The following is a 16,340-nucleotide window of genomic DNA, read 5'->3' as shown; positions in this document are numbered from 1 at the left end:
TGATTTAGACACAGGTTTGTGTAGCAGACTCAGAATAGCAGGGTATACAATGTCATTTGTCACAGTGGGGAAGACCTCTGGACCCCTCTAGAGAGGAACACATATTGCACACGATGGTTTATGCTTGCTGACTTGTTCAGATGTCCTGATTCAAGACTATTTTTATCCGCCAGCAATAATACCACCTATCTTTCCTTCAAATCCAAACTGTGAGAGCGGTGTGTGCCTACAAGTAGCATACCGCATGAGAGGCATGTTGTGAATATCCTCACAAATAGTTGAGTTACAGAATTTTCTTTTTTTGTTGTTGAACTAGTTCTTTAAATTCTAAATTTATTGGGTTAAATTTTGACATTAATTACTCACCCTCATGTCATTCCAAAGACCTTTGTTCTTCTTCGGAACACAAATTAAGATATTTTTGATGAAATCCAAGAGCTTTCTGACCCTGCAACTACTACATTCAAGGCCCAGAAAGGTAGTCAGTCATGAATGTCAGATTTTTTTATTTTTGGGTGAACTATCCATTTAAGCGCATTGAACAGTCCATAATGTCTACATATATTTAAAGTGAGATTTGATTTCTTGTCATGTTGCAGGTCAATTCATAGGCTGTCGCAACTGGAGCGGTTAGACTTGGGAAGCAATGAATTCTCTGAACTGGTAAGAAAGATGTTCTCCTATTGAACACTTTTATCAATGGGACAGCTGTTACCTCAGTCTTTTTACCCAGCATGGATTTTGGCTTAGGGGGCATATAGGAAGGGGGGTAGGGGAAGCTGTTGCCTCCATTCCCAGAGTCTCTTGTCAGATCTCTAGTGCTGCACTGCGTTGGTTGCATCATGCGCTGATCCATTATTCATGAGTTGGTTCAAACACGCAGTGCTTGCCATGACAGAACGTTCACCACTGAGCTGCATTTAATTGGCTCACCCAAGCTGGAGTAAACAATGGCAAGGAATTTATCATATGTATACCAGGTAGCCCCACTCACACCATGCCTATAGCTGTTTATTTCAGTGCTTGATGCTGGCTGTGCTGCATTTATTTATTTGAGTATAAATCAATGAATAGGTCCATAAGCAGACAAGCTACTGTTCCCCCAGTAATTTACTTTGATCAGTGATTATTCAGCTGTTGGTTTGTTTTCAATTCTGATGGCCATTTAAGCATGTTGTAATAATGACTGGAAAATTATTTTAAGATAAGGGTTTGGTGATCAATATCAGTATTTATTTTAAAAAGTCCACAATATCAATAAAAAAACAACAATTCTCAGAAGAGATTGTTGCTGTGGTTGTAGATTATTGATGCTGCTGCTGCTACAAAGCAAGTACAGGAACTTGTTACTGACAGTACATATGCTGATATGGTGCTGTGAGTATTTAAGACATACTGCTGCTGCACAAGTAGCATATGTACAGTTGAAGTCAAATTTTCATACATCTTGCAAAATGTTACCAAAATAAGAGGGATCATACAAAATACATGTTATTTTTTATGTACTGACCTGAATAAGATATTTCACATAAAAAAATGTTTACCTATAGTCCATGAGAGAAAATAATAGAAAAAACCCAGAAGAAAAAAGACGCATTAAGAGCCGGGGGGTGAAAACTTGTTGAATTTGAAGATCAGGGTAAATTTTACTTATTTTGTCCTCTGGGAAACGTGTCTTTTGTAGCTTCTAAAGGGCAGTAATAAATTAAAAGAAAATATGATATTTAGACAAAATAAGAAAAATATACACATCTTCATTCTGTTCAGAAGTTTATACCCCTGGCTTTTAATGCATCATGTTTCCTTCTGGAGCATCAGTGAGCGTTTGAACCATCTGTAATAGTTGAATTTGAGTCCCTCAGTTGTCCTCAGTGTGAAAAGACGGATCTCAAAATCATAAAGTCATTGTTGGAAAGGGTTTGAATACACAAAAATGCTGAAACACCAAAGAATTTGTGGGACCGCTGGCAGTTTAACTGTTCAGGACAAACAAGGGACAAAACAAAAAAAGAAAAAAAAAACAGCTGTAGATCATTCAGGTAACAACACAGGATTAAAAATCAATAAAAATCAGTAAACTTTTGAACAGGGTAATTTTTTTATAAATTCAACTATTATTTTCTCTTGTGGACTATATGTAACTGTCTTTTAAGTGAAATATCTTAATCAGGTCAGTACATAATAAAAAAAACAACATGCATTTTGTATGATCTCTGTTATTTTATTCAAATAATTAACATTTTGCAGATTCTGCAAGGTGTATGTAAACTTTTGACTTCAACTGTAATAACCCTTAGCAGATCTATACAGGTGGAGCTGGGGAGGTGGAGGGTGTCAGAGGTACTTTGCTATGAAATTCTCTAGTGAATTCTAACAAGCCATTTAAATATAAAGCAGTAAGCTCATTGGCTGCGTATGCAACATCAACCAATCAAGCTTGTGCCAAGTAGTTTGACGCTGTGAATAACATCAGTTTGCATTAACGAAAATATATTTGGGTATGTCCATCCCTATTTTAAGCCTCCCAATACCAAACAGGTGGAGTTTGTAGAGTTATGCATTTACTTTTAAACTTTGTATCAGTGTCATACACACGTTTGGAATATCCAGGGCACTTTGTCCTTGGGTGATGAAAAAAATGCATGTGCGCACCAATGCTTCCAAAGGGAACAGATGGTTTGGCATTGCAGTAAGCGTATTTTACTGCTCAAAGCCCCCAAGTAATAAGAGAACACCCATCAACACTTTCTGGTTCTGCTGTCTGGACTTTCAATCTCTGTGTCCCACTTCAGGATGACTTTTCAAATAACTTTTGACCTTTCCTGTTGGCAGCCCCATTAGTACTCTTTTCATTTGAGCTCAGCTGCTTATCAGATGTTTTAAATATCTCGGATAATGACGTTTTTGGCCCGTCTCACCTCAAAGTTGTTGTCCTTCTCAACTGTGTCCAACAATTCTAGCTATATATATATATATCTGTGAAATTGGTATGTTTTAGTTACAGGGCTACACAAAAATTTAATAAACATTTCTAAGGATTAACTACATAATTTGACCAAAACATTGATTGATTGATTTTAATTGCATGCTTTTTATTAGTTAATGACAGAATCGCACAAAAACAGTCCTGAGTTGCAAACTGCAAGCCTTGTAAATGAACAGAAGGTTAATTTACAATATATATAGTTTAACCTTGTCTGGTTGACATTCAACATTATCTGAAAGTTAAGCATCTCTCATTGAGTTTCAGGCCCTATTTTGTACTTTATTCATCTCATCTTTAATGAGAACAACAACAGCACATTAACAAGCAATAATCCTCAACTGAAATATTACTCAGTGGTTTCCTCAAGCATTTTTTGATGCGTTGCATCATGTCAGGTAATCATGGCATAGCAGTTGCATAGCCTGAAAACAATCATTAGTTTAATTTATTATAGCTCTGTTGGTGCCATGTTCTTTTAGGCATTTATTTCTCTCTAACAGCACACATTCCCCAAACAATGAGTGTTGAGAATGGAGCACTGATGGCATGAGGCATTTGTCAGGATATCTGACTCTTGCTGTGATGTTGGCAGATGTTGGCTAGTGTGGTGCCCTAAGCTGCACATAGTTTCTTAATTGAAGTCCTTGCTGAGGGAATCATGAAGGGACAGATGCTAAGGCTCAAAGGGAGAGAAAAGAAGAGAGCAGCCATTAAGAACTGACTGAGTCTGCGGCACATAGGAGATTTGGGGCTGTTGAAACTCAATTTAAAACTATTTGTTTTTGAAGCCTCTGGAATGTTGTCAAGATCTTGCTTTTATCATATAAGAATTGGTTATTGGTTTCATCACCTTATAAGGTTTGTGCTGACTTTAAACGATTCAGGGGATGTGCAGTAAAGTGGTTTGATTTAATATTTGATACCCACTCTAAGGAGTTTTTCTGAAATAAAAATAGGCTTCAATATTTCTTTTTTACAGAAATGTTTTTTAAATATCTTGGATGATGTAGAAAAGCAAATCAAGCATCTTTGAAAATTTAGCAGACACATTTATTACCACATAATGTCTCTCTGTTTAGTAGTTTAAGCCTCAGCTTGAGCAATTTATTTCAAACATGTTCAATGTATTAAAAATGGTACTTTTTAAAAAAGTTTTTAAGCTACCATAATGATTCAGATATCATTCATAAACTGCTATGCATCTGATATGCAGAACTGTACATATTGTTCTTTGGTTGCTTATGACTCTCTTTAATGTTACAGCCAGAAGTGCTGGAGCAGATCCATAGTTTAAAAGAGCTGTGGTTGGACAACAATTCATTACAAACCATACCAGGGGTAAGCAATTTCAAAAGTATAATAAAATTCCAGAGTTAGCATCTATTGCATGCACTGAATATCGGCATACCTTTTCATACATATACAATACCAGCAAGGCTTTAAAGTATGAAACATTTTGTCATCATTTACTCTATCCAATGTCATTCCATCATGTAATAAAGTGTTGGAAGAACTTGAGTGTGAGTAAATGATGAGAAAATCTTTAGGGGAGCTATTGGAATTTGACAGTGTGACATTTTAGTACTCTAGTACTAGACTATAATATATGTAGAAGGCATAATATATGATTTCTTTCATTTATCTCTCTTGTCATCTGCTAAAGTCTATTGGAAAACTGAGGCAGCTGCGATATCTAGACTTGGCCAAGAACAGGATCGAGAGTCTGGATGCAGATGTCTCTGGTTGTGAGTCCTTAGAGGATCTACTCCTCTCCTCCAACATGCTGCAACAGTTACCTGATACAATAGGTGAAGTTCCACTGCTTACTTTTTTGGAATATTTGAATTTTTGGGTTTCGTTATAAGATGCAGTGTGTCTTTACAATGTTAAACCATCTTTCACAGGAAAGTTGAAAAAGTTGACAACATTAAAAGTTGATGACAACCAGCTCACCTCACTGCCTAACACCATTGGAAGGTTAGTAGCTCACTTACGATTCATCCAGCTGTGTGAAGGAAAAATGACAAAGGCAGAAAATACCATTGAGGTGTCTTAGATCGTAATCCCTGAACATTCCTCTAATGAACAGTTTTTTTTTAAAGCATTAGTTCATTTTCAGAATAAACACTTCCTGATAGTTCACTCACCTCCATGTCTTCCAAGATGTTCATGTGTTTCTTTCTGCAGTCCCAAAGAAATAAATTTTTTTCAGGAAAACTTTCCAGGATTTTTCTTCATATAGTGGACTTCAGTAGTGGCCAACAGGTTGATGGTCCAAACTGCAGTTTAAATGCAGCTTCAAATGGCTCTAAACAATCCCAGAAATAAGGGTCTTATCTAGCGAAACGATCTGTCATTTGCTAAAAAAATTTTAAATTATATACTTTTTAACCACTCATCTTGCACTAGCTCTGCAATGCGCATGTGCGACTTCATGCATTACGTAATCATGTTGGAAATGTCACAAATGGTTTGTTTTTCATTTGTCTACTTCGGTTAAAAAAAGTAGAGTAGGGCTCCTCCAACTTTAAAATTGTCCGACATCGTTGTTTTACCATTTTTTTAAAGGCCGTTTGACTTTCTTTGCACGTTTGCTTTATAAACATTAGGTCAGTATTTTCGCCTATGTGTGACCTTTCTAACCTGACCACGTTATGTGTGAAGTCGAGCTAGTGCAAGATGAGCATTTGTGGGTAAAAAGTATATAACTGTTTTATTTTTATTAGAAAATGACCAATTGTTTCACTAGATAAAGACTCTTATTGCTTGGCTGGTATCGTGTAGAGCCCTTTTTATCCCCAGTGAAGTCCACTACATGGAGAAAAATCCTGCAGTGTTTTCCTCAAAGAACTTAATTTCCTTGTGACTGAAGAAAGAAAGACATGAACATCTTGGATGACTTGGGGGTGAGTAAATTATCAGGAATTTTTTATTCTGGAAGTAAACTAATCCTTTAAGTTGGGATTTTGTTGTGGTTAATAGCCATATAATAAACCTTTATGACTTCAACCTTTGAAATCATATAGTTCTTTTATGACGACATTCAATGACATTGTATTGTAGCTTGTATTCTCAGTATTGGATTTTCACTGAATTGCCATCTGGTGCACGATATAACAATTCTCCTGTCATTCTGGTAGTTTTTCTCACCCCAGCATGAGAAAATGCTGACTGTCAACTTCAATGTGACTCAGCAATGTCTTTCAATCTTTATTACCTAAATTTGAGGGAAACGTGTGCAGCTGATTATAATGTTTATATTAAAAGTACATTGATATTCAATACCTTTTACCGATACCTAGATAAATAGTTTCATCTTTTTATTGGTCATTTTACAAAATGAGTGCCATTTGTGTCTCTCATGCAATACTGTATAAATGTTTAGATTCAGTATGTTTTTTTTTAATAAAATTAGTTAAAATCAAATTAAACTAAAATAACTGTCAATAAAACTGATGGCATAATTACATTGCAGCATATATTAAAAAAAAGAGTTTAAGGAGTAGTTCACTTCCAGAACAAAAATGTACAGATAATGTACTCACCCCCTTGTCATCCAAGATGTTTATGTCTTTCTTTCTTCGGTCGTAAAGAAATTTTTTTTTTTTTTTTGAGAAAACGTTTCAGGATTTCTCTCCATATAATGGATATCTATGGTGCCCCCGAGTTCGAACTTCCAAAATGCACTTTCAATGCAGCTTCAAAGGACTCTAAACTATCCCAGCCAAGATAGAAGGGTCTTATCTTGCAAAACAATCAGTTATTTTCTAAAAAAAAATTACAATTTACATACTTTTTAACCATAAATGCTCATCTTGGTCTAGCGCTGCGTGAACTTTGTGTATTCCTGTTTATGACAGTTAGGGTATGTTGAAAAACTCCAAAATCCAACTTCAAAATCGTCCTATATCACTGTTTTACCTTTTTTTGTAAATCTTCTTTGCATGTTCACATTGTAAAAACTGGGTCGATACTACTGCAGCAATTTTGAAGAAATGAGATGGGTTTTTCGACATACCCTGTCATAAACAGGAATACACACAGTTCACACAGAGCTAGACCAAGACGAATGTTTGTGGTTAAAAAGTATATAAATTGTACATTTGTTTTTAGAAAATAACCCAAATAACCCTTCTTCCTCGGCTAGGATCATTTAGAGACCTTTGAAGCTACATTTAAACTGCATTTTGGAAGTTCAAACTCAGGGGCACCATAGATACCCATTATATGAAGAGAAATCCTGAAACGTTTTCCTCAAAAAACATAATTTCTTTATGACTGAAGAAAGAAAGACTTGGATGACAAGGGGGTGAGTACATTATCTGTACATTTTTGTTCTGGAAGTGAACTACTTCTTTATTTAGCTTGAGATAAAATCCACAAATTAATTTTACAAATTGCAAATCAAACTGGCTATTCAGTCTGACTGATGCAAAATCAAATTGGAAATTCAGGGACGAGGTGTATATACCATATTTCCTAGCATCTGTTAATTAAGTGGTCATATTTTCTGCAGACTGCCTTTTTCATTTGTCATAGCTGTCACCACTACCTCATTCCTGTGATACTATACTCCATGCATCTCTCTTCTTGGTTTGTCATTGCTCGGTTCTGTGTGTTGTGTTAATCAAACATGCATCTTAAATGGGCACCTCAGTGCACGTGGCAAAACCGGGTAAGTAGACCAGCGAGTGTTTGTATTCCCCACACGTCTGCCACAGCATGTTTATTTAGGCAAGGGCATACCTTTGCATCCACATCTAGCTTAAAGAGACACAATGAAAGCCCTGCATATGGAAGGCCAGCTGGAGTGGTCTGCTAGAACAAATGTTGGACTAATGACCTTACTTAGCTTAACAAATATACATTGACCTCTATCAAATTCATTAAAAAAAGACATAAAGGGGGGAAAAAACTAAGGAACAAAATATAGGAAAGATTTATGACTAATGTGAGGTCCATTACTAAAAGTACTGAAACTCATTTGACTCAATAAACACTGTGGCATATACCAAATCATTGTAAATGTTATAAACTAACATAAGGTTTGTTTTAAGAGCCCAGAATTATATAGGATGAGTGCTGTTTACAACCACTGCAGTGTAGTGTATTTACTGTAGTTAATTCATCATCAATCCCCTTAACATGTCTTCTGTTAATTCATACCTTTTTGACGTGGAGACAATGGTTCCACATAACTCATAATTCTCATTTCCATTAACAAAATTCATTTATTCCCCATCCTAAAATGATACGAGCCATAGACACTGATATTATTTAAATTCAATGTGCTTGTTTGCAAATTGTAAACATTTGAATGGGATGTTAGAATATGAACTGCATATTAAAGGAATAGTTTACCTTTAATAGTTTAAGAGTAAATGAGTAAATATTGATGAATGCACTAGTCCCCCTTTTCCAAAGAAAATGATCAGGAACTAGGCCCGTCAAGCTTCAAAATGACAAAATAGCAGCATTAGTATCATTAACTGTTGTCTGTATAGTCCATGTCTTCTAAAGCCAAATATGAAGAAATTTTCTGTATTGATTTCTTCTCAGGTGTTTTACACATATTTCAAATTATGCATAATGCAAATCATACATACAGTACATGAAAGTAAACTTAACAGATAATGTTCTAGCAGAAAATTACCAGTATCTTGTCTGTGTTTCTTCAGTTTTTTTCTTACAGTGTATGATTACTTATGAAAACGCCTCGGGTTTCGTATGAAACCCTGGTTCCTCAAGGGAACGAGACGCTGCGTCTGAACGCTTTGGGAACGCCCCCAGCGTGACCACGCTCTGAATCACGTGTGTAATCAGTCCAATAGAGAAGCGCGTGTGACGTCACGGACGGGGTGACGTCAGGAACCAGGAAGCTATAAAGCACATGCAGTGTATGCAGCCGGCAGCTTCTGAGACCAGGAGCGCTGCAGGGATGCCGAACTTGTGTAAGGCGACGCAGCGTCTCGTTCCCTCGAGGAACCAGGGTTTCATACGAAACCCGAGGCGTCGAGCTGCGTCGGAACGCTTTGGGAACGATATACCCACGCCACCAGAATTTCAAAGCCCCTGCTATGTGTGAAGCAGGTAGAGAAAAAGGGCGAAAGTAGCCCAAGTGAAACGAGCGGCCTCAGCCCACTCGTATAGAATAACTGCGGCCTCAGCCGACTTGTAGTAAGGGCGAAAGCAGCCCAGGAGTAAAAACTGCGTATTAAGCAGGAAAGAGAGGGGCCTCAGCCCACTTATAGAAAGGGCGAAAGTAGCCCAGAGCAATTGCGGCCTCAGGCGACTTATAGAAAGGACGGAAGTAGCCCAAGAGTAGTGATTGCTTGTTAGGCAGGATAGAAAGGGGTATCAACCCACTAGTAGAGGGGCGAAGTAGCCAGAGTAAAAAGAGCGGCCTCAGCCTACTCATAGAAAGGGCGAAATTAGCCCAGGGAAGTAACTGCTGGTAAAGCAGAAGAAAGGTCTAACTCATAGAACCTCGCAAATGTAAGTGGTATGGACCATCCCGCAGCGTTACAGATATCCTGCAGGGAGACACCTGCCAGGAAAGCCTTCGTAGCCTCAACTTCGCGGGTAGAGTAAGCCTTGGCTTCCAAAGGAGATGGAAGACCAGAGGACTTGTAGGAGAGAGAAATGACATCCGAAATCCACCGACTTAGAGATTGCTTAGAAGCTGGAAGACCTCTATTATAGGGATCAAAGCAAACAGTGCTCGCACTGGACACATACAGTTAAGCTTTTGTTGTCCCGGTTCCGTGAAGGGAGGAGGACAAAAGGCCTGGAGCTCAACAGGACGTGGTACTACTGAGGGTACCTTGGGTACGTAACCCGATTTAGGGTGCAGGAAAGCTTTGACCATGCCAGGGGCAAAGTCTAAGTAGGAAGGGGCCACTGAGAGGGCCTGTAAATGACCAGCTCTCTTCAGAGAGGAAATAGCCAAAAGAAAGGCAGTTTTAAAGGACAAAAGCCTGTCCGAGATTTCTTCAATAGGCTCGAAAGGAGGATTACATAGAGCCTCTAAAACCACAGCCAAGTCCCACGTGGGGACGGGGCCTCAGCCTCAGCACACCGCGGAGGAAACGTGACACCAGGGGAAGTCTCCTGAGGGAGCTAGCACCAAAGGGAGCATGGAAAGCATCTATGGCCGCCACGTAGCCCTTCAGTGTAGAATGTGCATTACCAGCCCTAAGGCGGGCTTGCAAAAAGTCCAGCACTGAACCTACTGGGCAGTGAACTGGGTCAATCTGGTGCTGATTGCACCAAAGGATAAATGTATTCCACTTCCCGGTGTACATTTTCCTCGTAGAGGGAGCTCTGGATTGGAGGATGGTCTCAACAACCTCAGTTGTTCCATAGCTCCAGGCGAGGGTGCAGGATCGCGTCCCCTGCCTGTGAGAGAAGGTCCCTCCTGACGGGAATTTCCCAAGGAGGGCCGTCTAGGAGAGAAATCAGGTCTGAGAACCAAGCTGGACCCGGCCAGAACGGGGACACTAACAGAAGGCGGATTCCGTTCCGGCGCACTCTTTCCAGAACTCCCGGGAGCAGAGCGATCGGGGGAAAAGCTTACAGGCGAAGCCTCAGCCACGTCTGTACCATAGCATCCAGTCCCAGGGGAGCTGGATGACTCAGAGAGAACCAACGGGGACACTGTGTCGTCTCCTGGCTCGCAAAGAGATCCACTTGGGCTTTCCCAAATTAGCTCCAGATGACTTCCACCAACACGGCCTGCATTTCCAGGCAATTGATGTGCCAAGTAAGATGGCGTCCGCTCCACAGACCTCGGTCTGAGCGGCCACTCATGACCGCCCCCAACCGGTGAGGGAGGCATCCGTAGTTAATGTCACACGATGACATGGAGCTCCTAACACCGGGCCCTGAGACAGGAACCAAGGCTTCCTCCATATGTCTAAGGCACGAAGGCAGCGCCAAAGGGAAAACCCTTTGGTCCTGAGCCACCACTGTAAAGGTCTCATGTACAGCAGGCCAAAAGGTATCACGTTGGACGCAGCTGCCATGAGGCCTAGCAGAACTTGAAACAGTTTCACAGTGAGTGAGCGGCATAATTTGACTCTCTTGACTGCGTTGAGAATCGACTCTATTCGTGCGGGAGACATATGTGCCTGCATCGTGGTCGAATCCCAAACTACTCCTAGATAGGTGGTTCTCTGAGACGGAGAAAGAACTTTTCTTGGAATTTAGTCTTAACCCCAGAACTTTCATGTGAGTGAGAACGACATCTCGATGTCGAACTGCCACTTCTTTTGACTGTGCCAGTATAAGCCAGTCGTCTATGTAGGTGAGTATACGGATGCCCTGGAGTCGCAGAGGAGCAAGCGCAGCATCCATGCACTTGGCGAAAGTTCGGGGTGAGAGTGCTAGGCCGAAAGGAAGAACCCTGTATTGGTAAGCTTTGCCCCCAAAAGCGAACCTGAGGAACTTCCTGTGTTGTGGAAGGATGGAGACATGAAAGTAGGCATCTTTGAGATCTATTGTGACAAACCAGTCCTCGGACCTGATTTGAGACACGACCTGCTTGACAGTAAGCATTCTGAACTTGATTGAGCAGCCTGAGGTCTACAATAGGACGCAAGCCTCCATCCTTCTTTGGAACAATGAAGTAACGGCTCTAGAACCCGGACTCTCTGAGATGAGGAGGAACCACCTCGAGGGCTTCCTTTCTCAGGAGAGTTTCTACTTCTTGTTCCAGAACCAGAGCCTGCTGGGGTGTCACCATAATGACTAGAACCCCCTGAAAAGGTGGCGGGTGAGTGCCGAACTGGATTTTGTAACCCCTTTCTACAGTGTGCAGGACCCATTGAGACACATTTGGCAGAAGTTTCCACGCTGCTAAACGTTCTACTGAGGGAATCAGCCTCTCGAGGCTGACCTCTGGTGGATTTAGAGATGGTGAACCGCAGTACAAACGGGCGGATGTAAAGAGAGGGACTCGCAGGAGGCCGCTGCGCCCTGCGCCCGGAAGCAGGACCCGATCCGCGGGGGAACGCTGGTGAGGGCTCCTTCCTCGAAAAAGAGCCCTCCGGGACCAAAGCGTGCGGAGAGGAAGCCGCAAGCAATGCACACAGTCAGCCTCCTCAAAGGCTATTTTAATATTTTTTTTTTTCTCTATACTCAGTACTCAAATAAAATTAGAGCAAACTGGCTCTGAAAAACAGCACTGAGGGACAAACACTTACACAGAGCGCGACTGAAAGACAGAAGCTGCCGGCTGCATTCACTGCATGTGCTTTATAGCTTCCTGGTTCCTGACCTCACCCCGTCCGTGACGTCACACGCGCTTCTCTATTGGACTGATTACACACGTGATTCAGAGCGTGGTCACGCTGGGGGTGTTCCCAAAGCGTTCCAACGCAGCTCGACGTTCCCGAAGGGGAACTTATTTATCTTCCTCTGGAATTATCATTGATGCTGATGTAAATAATCAGTTAAGGTCTGTTCTGTTCCTCACAAAACGCTTTCGTATAGCTTGGAAAATAGTGTACTAGTACATATAATATGCTTTTTTGGAGCTTGACAGCCTCATTCCTCATTCACTGTCATTATATAAAAAAGTGTGTACTAAAAGAAAATCATATGGGTTTGGAACAACATAAGAGTGAGTGAAAAAAATAGGTGAACTATTCTTTTAAGACTGATTAAACCTGCTATTTAACTTTAAATCTAAACTTTTTTCAAGAAGAGTTATTCACTACAGTAGAGGCAATTATTTCTCTATCTGCTGACCTTTAAAGAGACATTATGTATGTATTTATCTTATCATCTCATGAAGTGTTTTCAATAGGCTTTCAATAGCAATTAAGTGACCCTGCATAACTGCAACCCCTCACCTGCTTTCTCTTACATCTGCCAGTTTATCACTTTTAGAGGAGTTTGACTGTAGCTGTAATGAACTGGAATCCCTGCCTCCCACCATTGGCTACCTGCACAGTCTTCGGACATTTGCGGCCGATGAGAACTTTCTGTCTGAGCTGCCCAGGGAGGTGAGTATTAGTGTTATCCAGTTTCTACAAGGAAATCAAAGTCACATTTTCTATTTATTTTACCTCTCTTTGTGCTGAAATTCCACTACATTGCCAAAAATATTGGGACACCCCATTCTAATGAACAGGTTTGACTAATTTAGTAATTTCTATGAGTACAAATCTTAATGTTTAAGCATATAATGATATTCTAGGGGATTGTTTGCTTCTAAGTTTACAGCAACAGTTTTGACAGGACCCTTTTCAATTCTAACATGACAATGCCTCTGTGTACATGGCAAGGTTTAAAAGAAATGATGGATTCAGTCAGTGTGGAAGAACTTGACTTGTCTGCAGAAAGCAAAGTCCTAATCACAGCTAAACACATCTGGTGTGACTTTAAATGCAGACCTTGAGCCAAAAACTCATTAACAAACACCAATGACTTGCACATACACTATATAAACAAAGGTATTGGGACACCCCCTTCTTTAGAACAGAAAAAGGCACTTCCAAAACTGTGGCAACTAAGATGGAAACAATTAATGTATTTATAAATTGTATTTCCATCTCTGTTGCAACCGTTTTGGAATTGTCAAAAATGACTGCACCCATATGTACAAGTCATTGGTGTTTGGTGATGAGTTTTTGGCTCAAGGTCTGCATTTAAAGTCACTCCAGAGATGTTGAGCTGGGATTAGGACTTTCCAAGTTCTCCCACACAGACTGAATCAATTATTTCTTTTTTTGTCTTATACACCGAGGTATTGTCATGTTAGAATAGTAAAGGGTCCTGTCAAGGCTGTTGCTATCAAAGTAGAAGAACACAATTCCCTTTGAATATCATTACATGCTTAAACATAAGGATTTGTACGCATGGAAATTACTACAGTAGTCAAACTTGTTCATTAGAATGGGGTGTCCCAATACTTTTGGCAATATAGTGTACATCCTAGACCAGCGAAGTTGATTAGATGTGTTCCAGTTTAAATAATCTCAAATCAAATCATTAAAACTGTCAAAACAATTAGATATGTTAAAGCTGGTCTACAACGATAATTAGCCACTTCTGAACTAAAATCAGTTAACTAAGACCATTTTGGAATTTTTAATCAGTTTTTTTCAACAGGGCTCAGAAATTACTCACCAACAAGGCCACTTTTTTAGCTCACCTTCAGAACTTAGATCTGGGGACTTACAGATTTTTAAATGAATAATAATACTACCTAATAATAATACCTTCATATCATCTTAATAGCTATTATATTGTTGTAAACATGTTTACTTACTTAACTTAAAATTGTTAACATAAACTACTGTTCAGAAGTCAGGGTTTTGAAAGAAGCCTCTTATGCTCCTGAAAGCAGATACAGATACAGTAAAACAGTAACATTGTGAATTATTACAGTTTTAAATAAAAGCTGATTTTTCAGCAGCGTCAATGTCACATGGTCCTTCAGAAATCATTCTAATATGCTATTTCATGAAACATTTCTTATTATTTTTAATGTTGAACAAAAGGTGTTCTACTTAATATTGTGGAAACCATTGTGTGTTTTTTTAGGATTAGGAAATATAATACATGATTAATGCAAAAGCTAGACAAATAAGCTTTCCATTGATATATGGTTTGTTAGGATAGGACAATATTTGGCCAAGATAAAACTATTTGAAAATCTGGAATCTGAGGGTGCAAAAAATTCCAAATACTGAGAACTGCCTTTAAAGTTGTCCAAGTGAAGTTCTTAAAAAAAGCATATTACTAATCAAAAATTAAGTTTTGATATATTTACGGTAGGAACAAAAGGTGCTCTACTTAATATTATTGTGGAAACTATTATGTCTTTTTTTAAGATTCTGTGACAGAAAAACAGCATTTATTTGAAATAGAAACAGTTACAAATGTCTTTACTCACTTTTGATAAATTTAATTTTAATGCAGAATGTTTCCTGCCCAGAATCCAAGTCACAATGTTTGCTGTGTAACACATAAAGCTATATAAAGCTTGTAGATAAATCTTAAAATAAATATAACACAGGATATATGTAAAACATCTGAAATCCGAATAAATAAGCTTTCCATTCATGTATTGTTTGTTATGATAGGACAATATTTGACAAAGATACAACTATTTGAAACATCTGCAATATGAGGGTGCAAAAAAAAACAAAAAACTAAATACTGAGAAAATTGCTTTTAAAGTTGTCCAAATGAAGTTCTTAGCAATGCATATTACTAATCAAAAATTAAGTTTTGATTTATTTACGGAAGGAATTTTAAATAACAAAATATCATGAAACATGATCTTTACCTAATATCCTAATCATTTCTCGCATAAAACAAAAATTGATAATTTTGACCCATAAAGTGTATTTTTGGCTATTGCTACAAATATACCCGTGCTACTTAAGACTGGTTTTGCAGTCCAGGGTCACATATATTTTTTGCTAACACATTTTGAGATCCACTGAAGTGGCTGAAAACAGGACAGCCTAAATCTGTGAAACCAAATGCATGGTAATGTCCTGCTGACCTTTGCTTGCTGTATTGACAGAATACAAGAGTCATTTTACCTGAGAGAAAGATAGAATGCTGATATTCAACAAAAAAGCTGACAAAATTGCACCTTACCAGAGCTATCATATCCTGTCCTGTGCTGCAGATTGGAAACTGCAAGAATGTCACGGTCATGTCCTTGCGGTCCAATAAACTGGAGTTTCTGCCTGATGAAATTGGACAGATGACAAAGCTACGTGTTCTCAATCTAAGTGACAATAGGTAACACCTGATGTTTGTGTAGTTTTTTTTTTTTTTTTTCATTTTACACCGTGCATGCATTTGTCAACATTCACACCAACACATAATCTTCAAAATTGTTTAATGAATAAAAGATGAGACACATTATTTGCTTAAAGTTTAGAAAGTGCCTCTTCAGGTTCATGTAAAGCAGTGAGGATGGTGTTAATTATTTTCCATGATGGCACAGTAATGGTACCCTGGAAATCCAGAGGTCTCACTAGAGCACAATTTGAATTGTCTCTGCAAGACACTCTGGCATCGAGCAATGATGCACGTTACTGCATTACGTAAGCAGTTCTGGGAACCAATCAAATCGGTGTATCTGATGTAAGCGGGCCAGAGGCAAGCTAAGCTGATGACGACAGCGCTGCGACGTCCGGAATCATTTAGTAAACATTGAAAGATGGCTACAGATGAACACCAGTTGTTTGAAAAGGTTTTGGCCGCTACAATGAATGAGTTAGACTTGGCTTTTCATATAAAAGAGGAACAGAAAACCGCGCTCGAATCCTTCCTTTGGTTTTGCCGACTGGATAAGGCAAGAGTTTAATCCATCAGTTAGCTCCGC

General features: G+C 39.2%; 1 protein-coding gene across 4 annotated transcripts in view; it reads left to right on the top strand.

Moving 5' to 3' along the window:
- The window catches only part of lrrc7 (leucine rich repeat containing 7), a 147,528-nt gene that overhangs the window by 93,140 nt on the left and 38,048 nt on the right, over positions 1-16,340 (top strand). For all 4 annotated transcript variants that reach the window (XM_073852395.1, XM_073852396.1, XM_073852397.1 and 1 more), the window contains exons 7-12: positions 600-663; positions 4,250-4,324; positions 4,650-4,794; positions 4,891-4,963; positions 12,864-12,993; positions 15,636-15,751. In XM_073852395.1, coding sequence (XP_073708496.1) covers positions 600-663; positions 4,250-4,324; positions 4,650-4,794; positions 4,891-4,963; positions 12,864-12,993; positions 15,636-15,751 — 603 coding nt within the window. The remainder of the gene's footprint in view (positions 1-599; positions 664-4,249; positions 4,325-4,649; positions 4,795-4,890; positions 4,964-12,863; positions 12,994-15,635; positions 15,752-16,340) is intronic.

Source organism: Garra rufa, chromosome 12 (assembly GCF_049309525.1).
Source record: "Garra rufa chromosome 12, GarRuf1.0, whole genome shotgun sequence".
Taxonomy (NCBI): domain Eukaryota; kingdom Metazoa; phylum Chordata; class Actinopteri; order Cypriniformes; family Cyprinidae; genus Garra; species Garra rufa.
The sequence above is the reverse complement of the archived record's forward strand: the minus strand, read 5'-3'. Positions and strand labels throughout refer to the sequence as shown.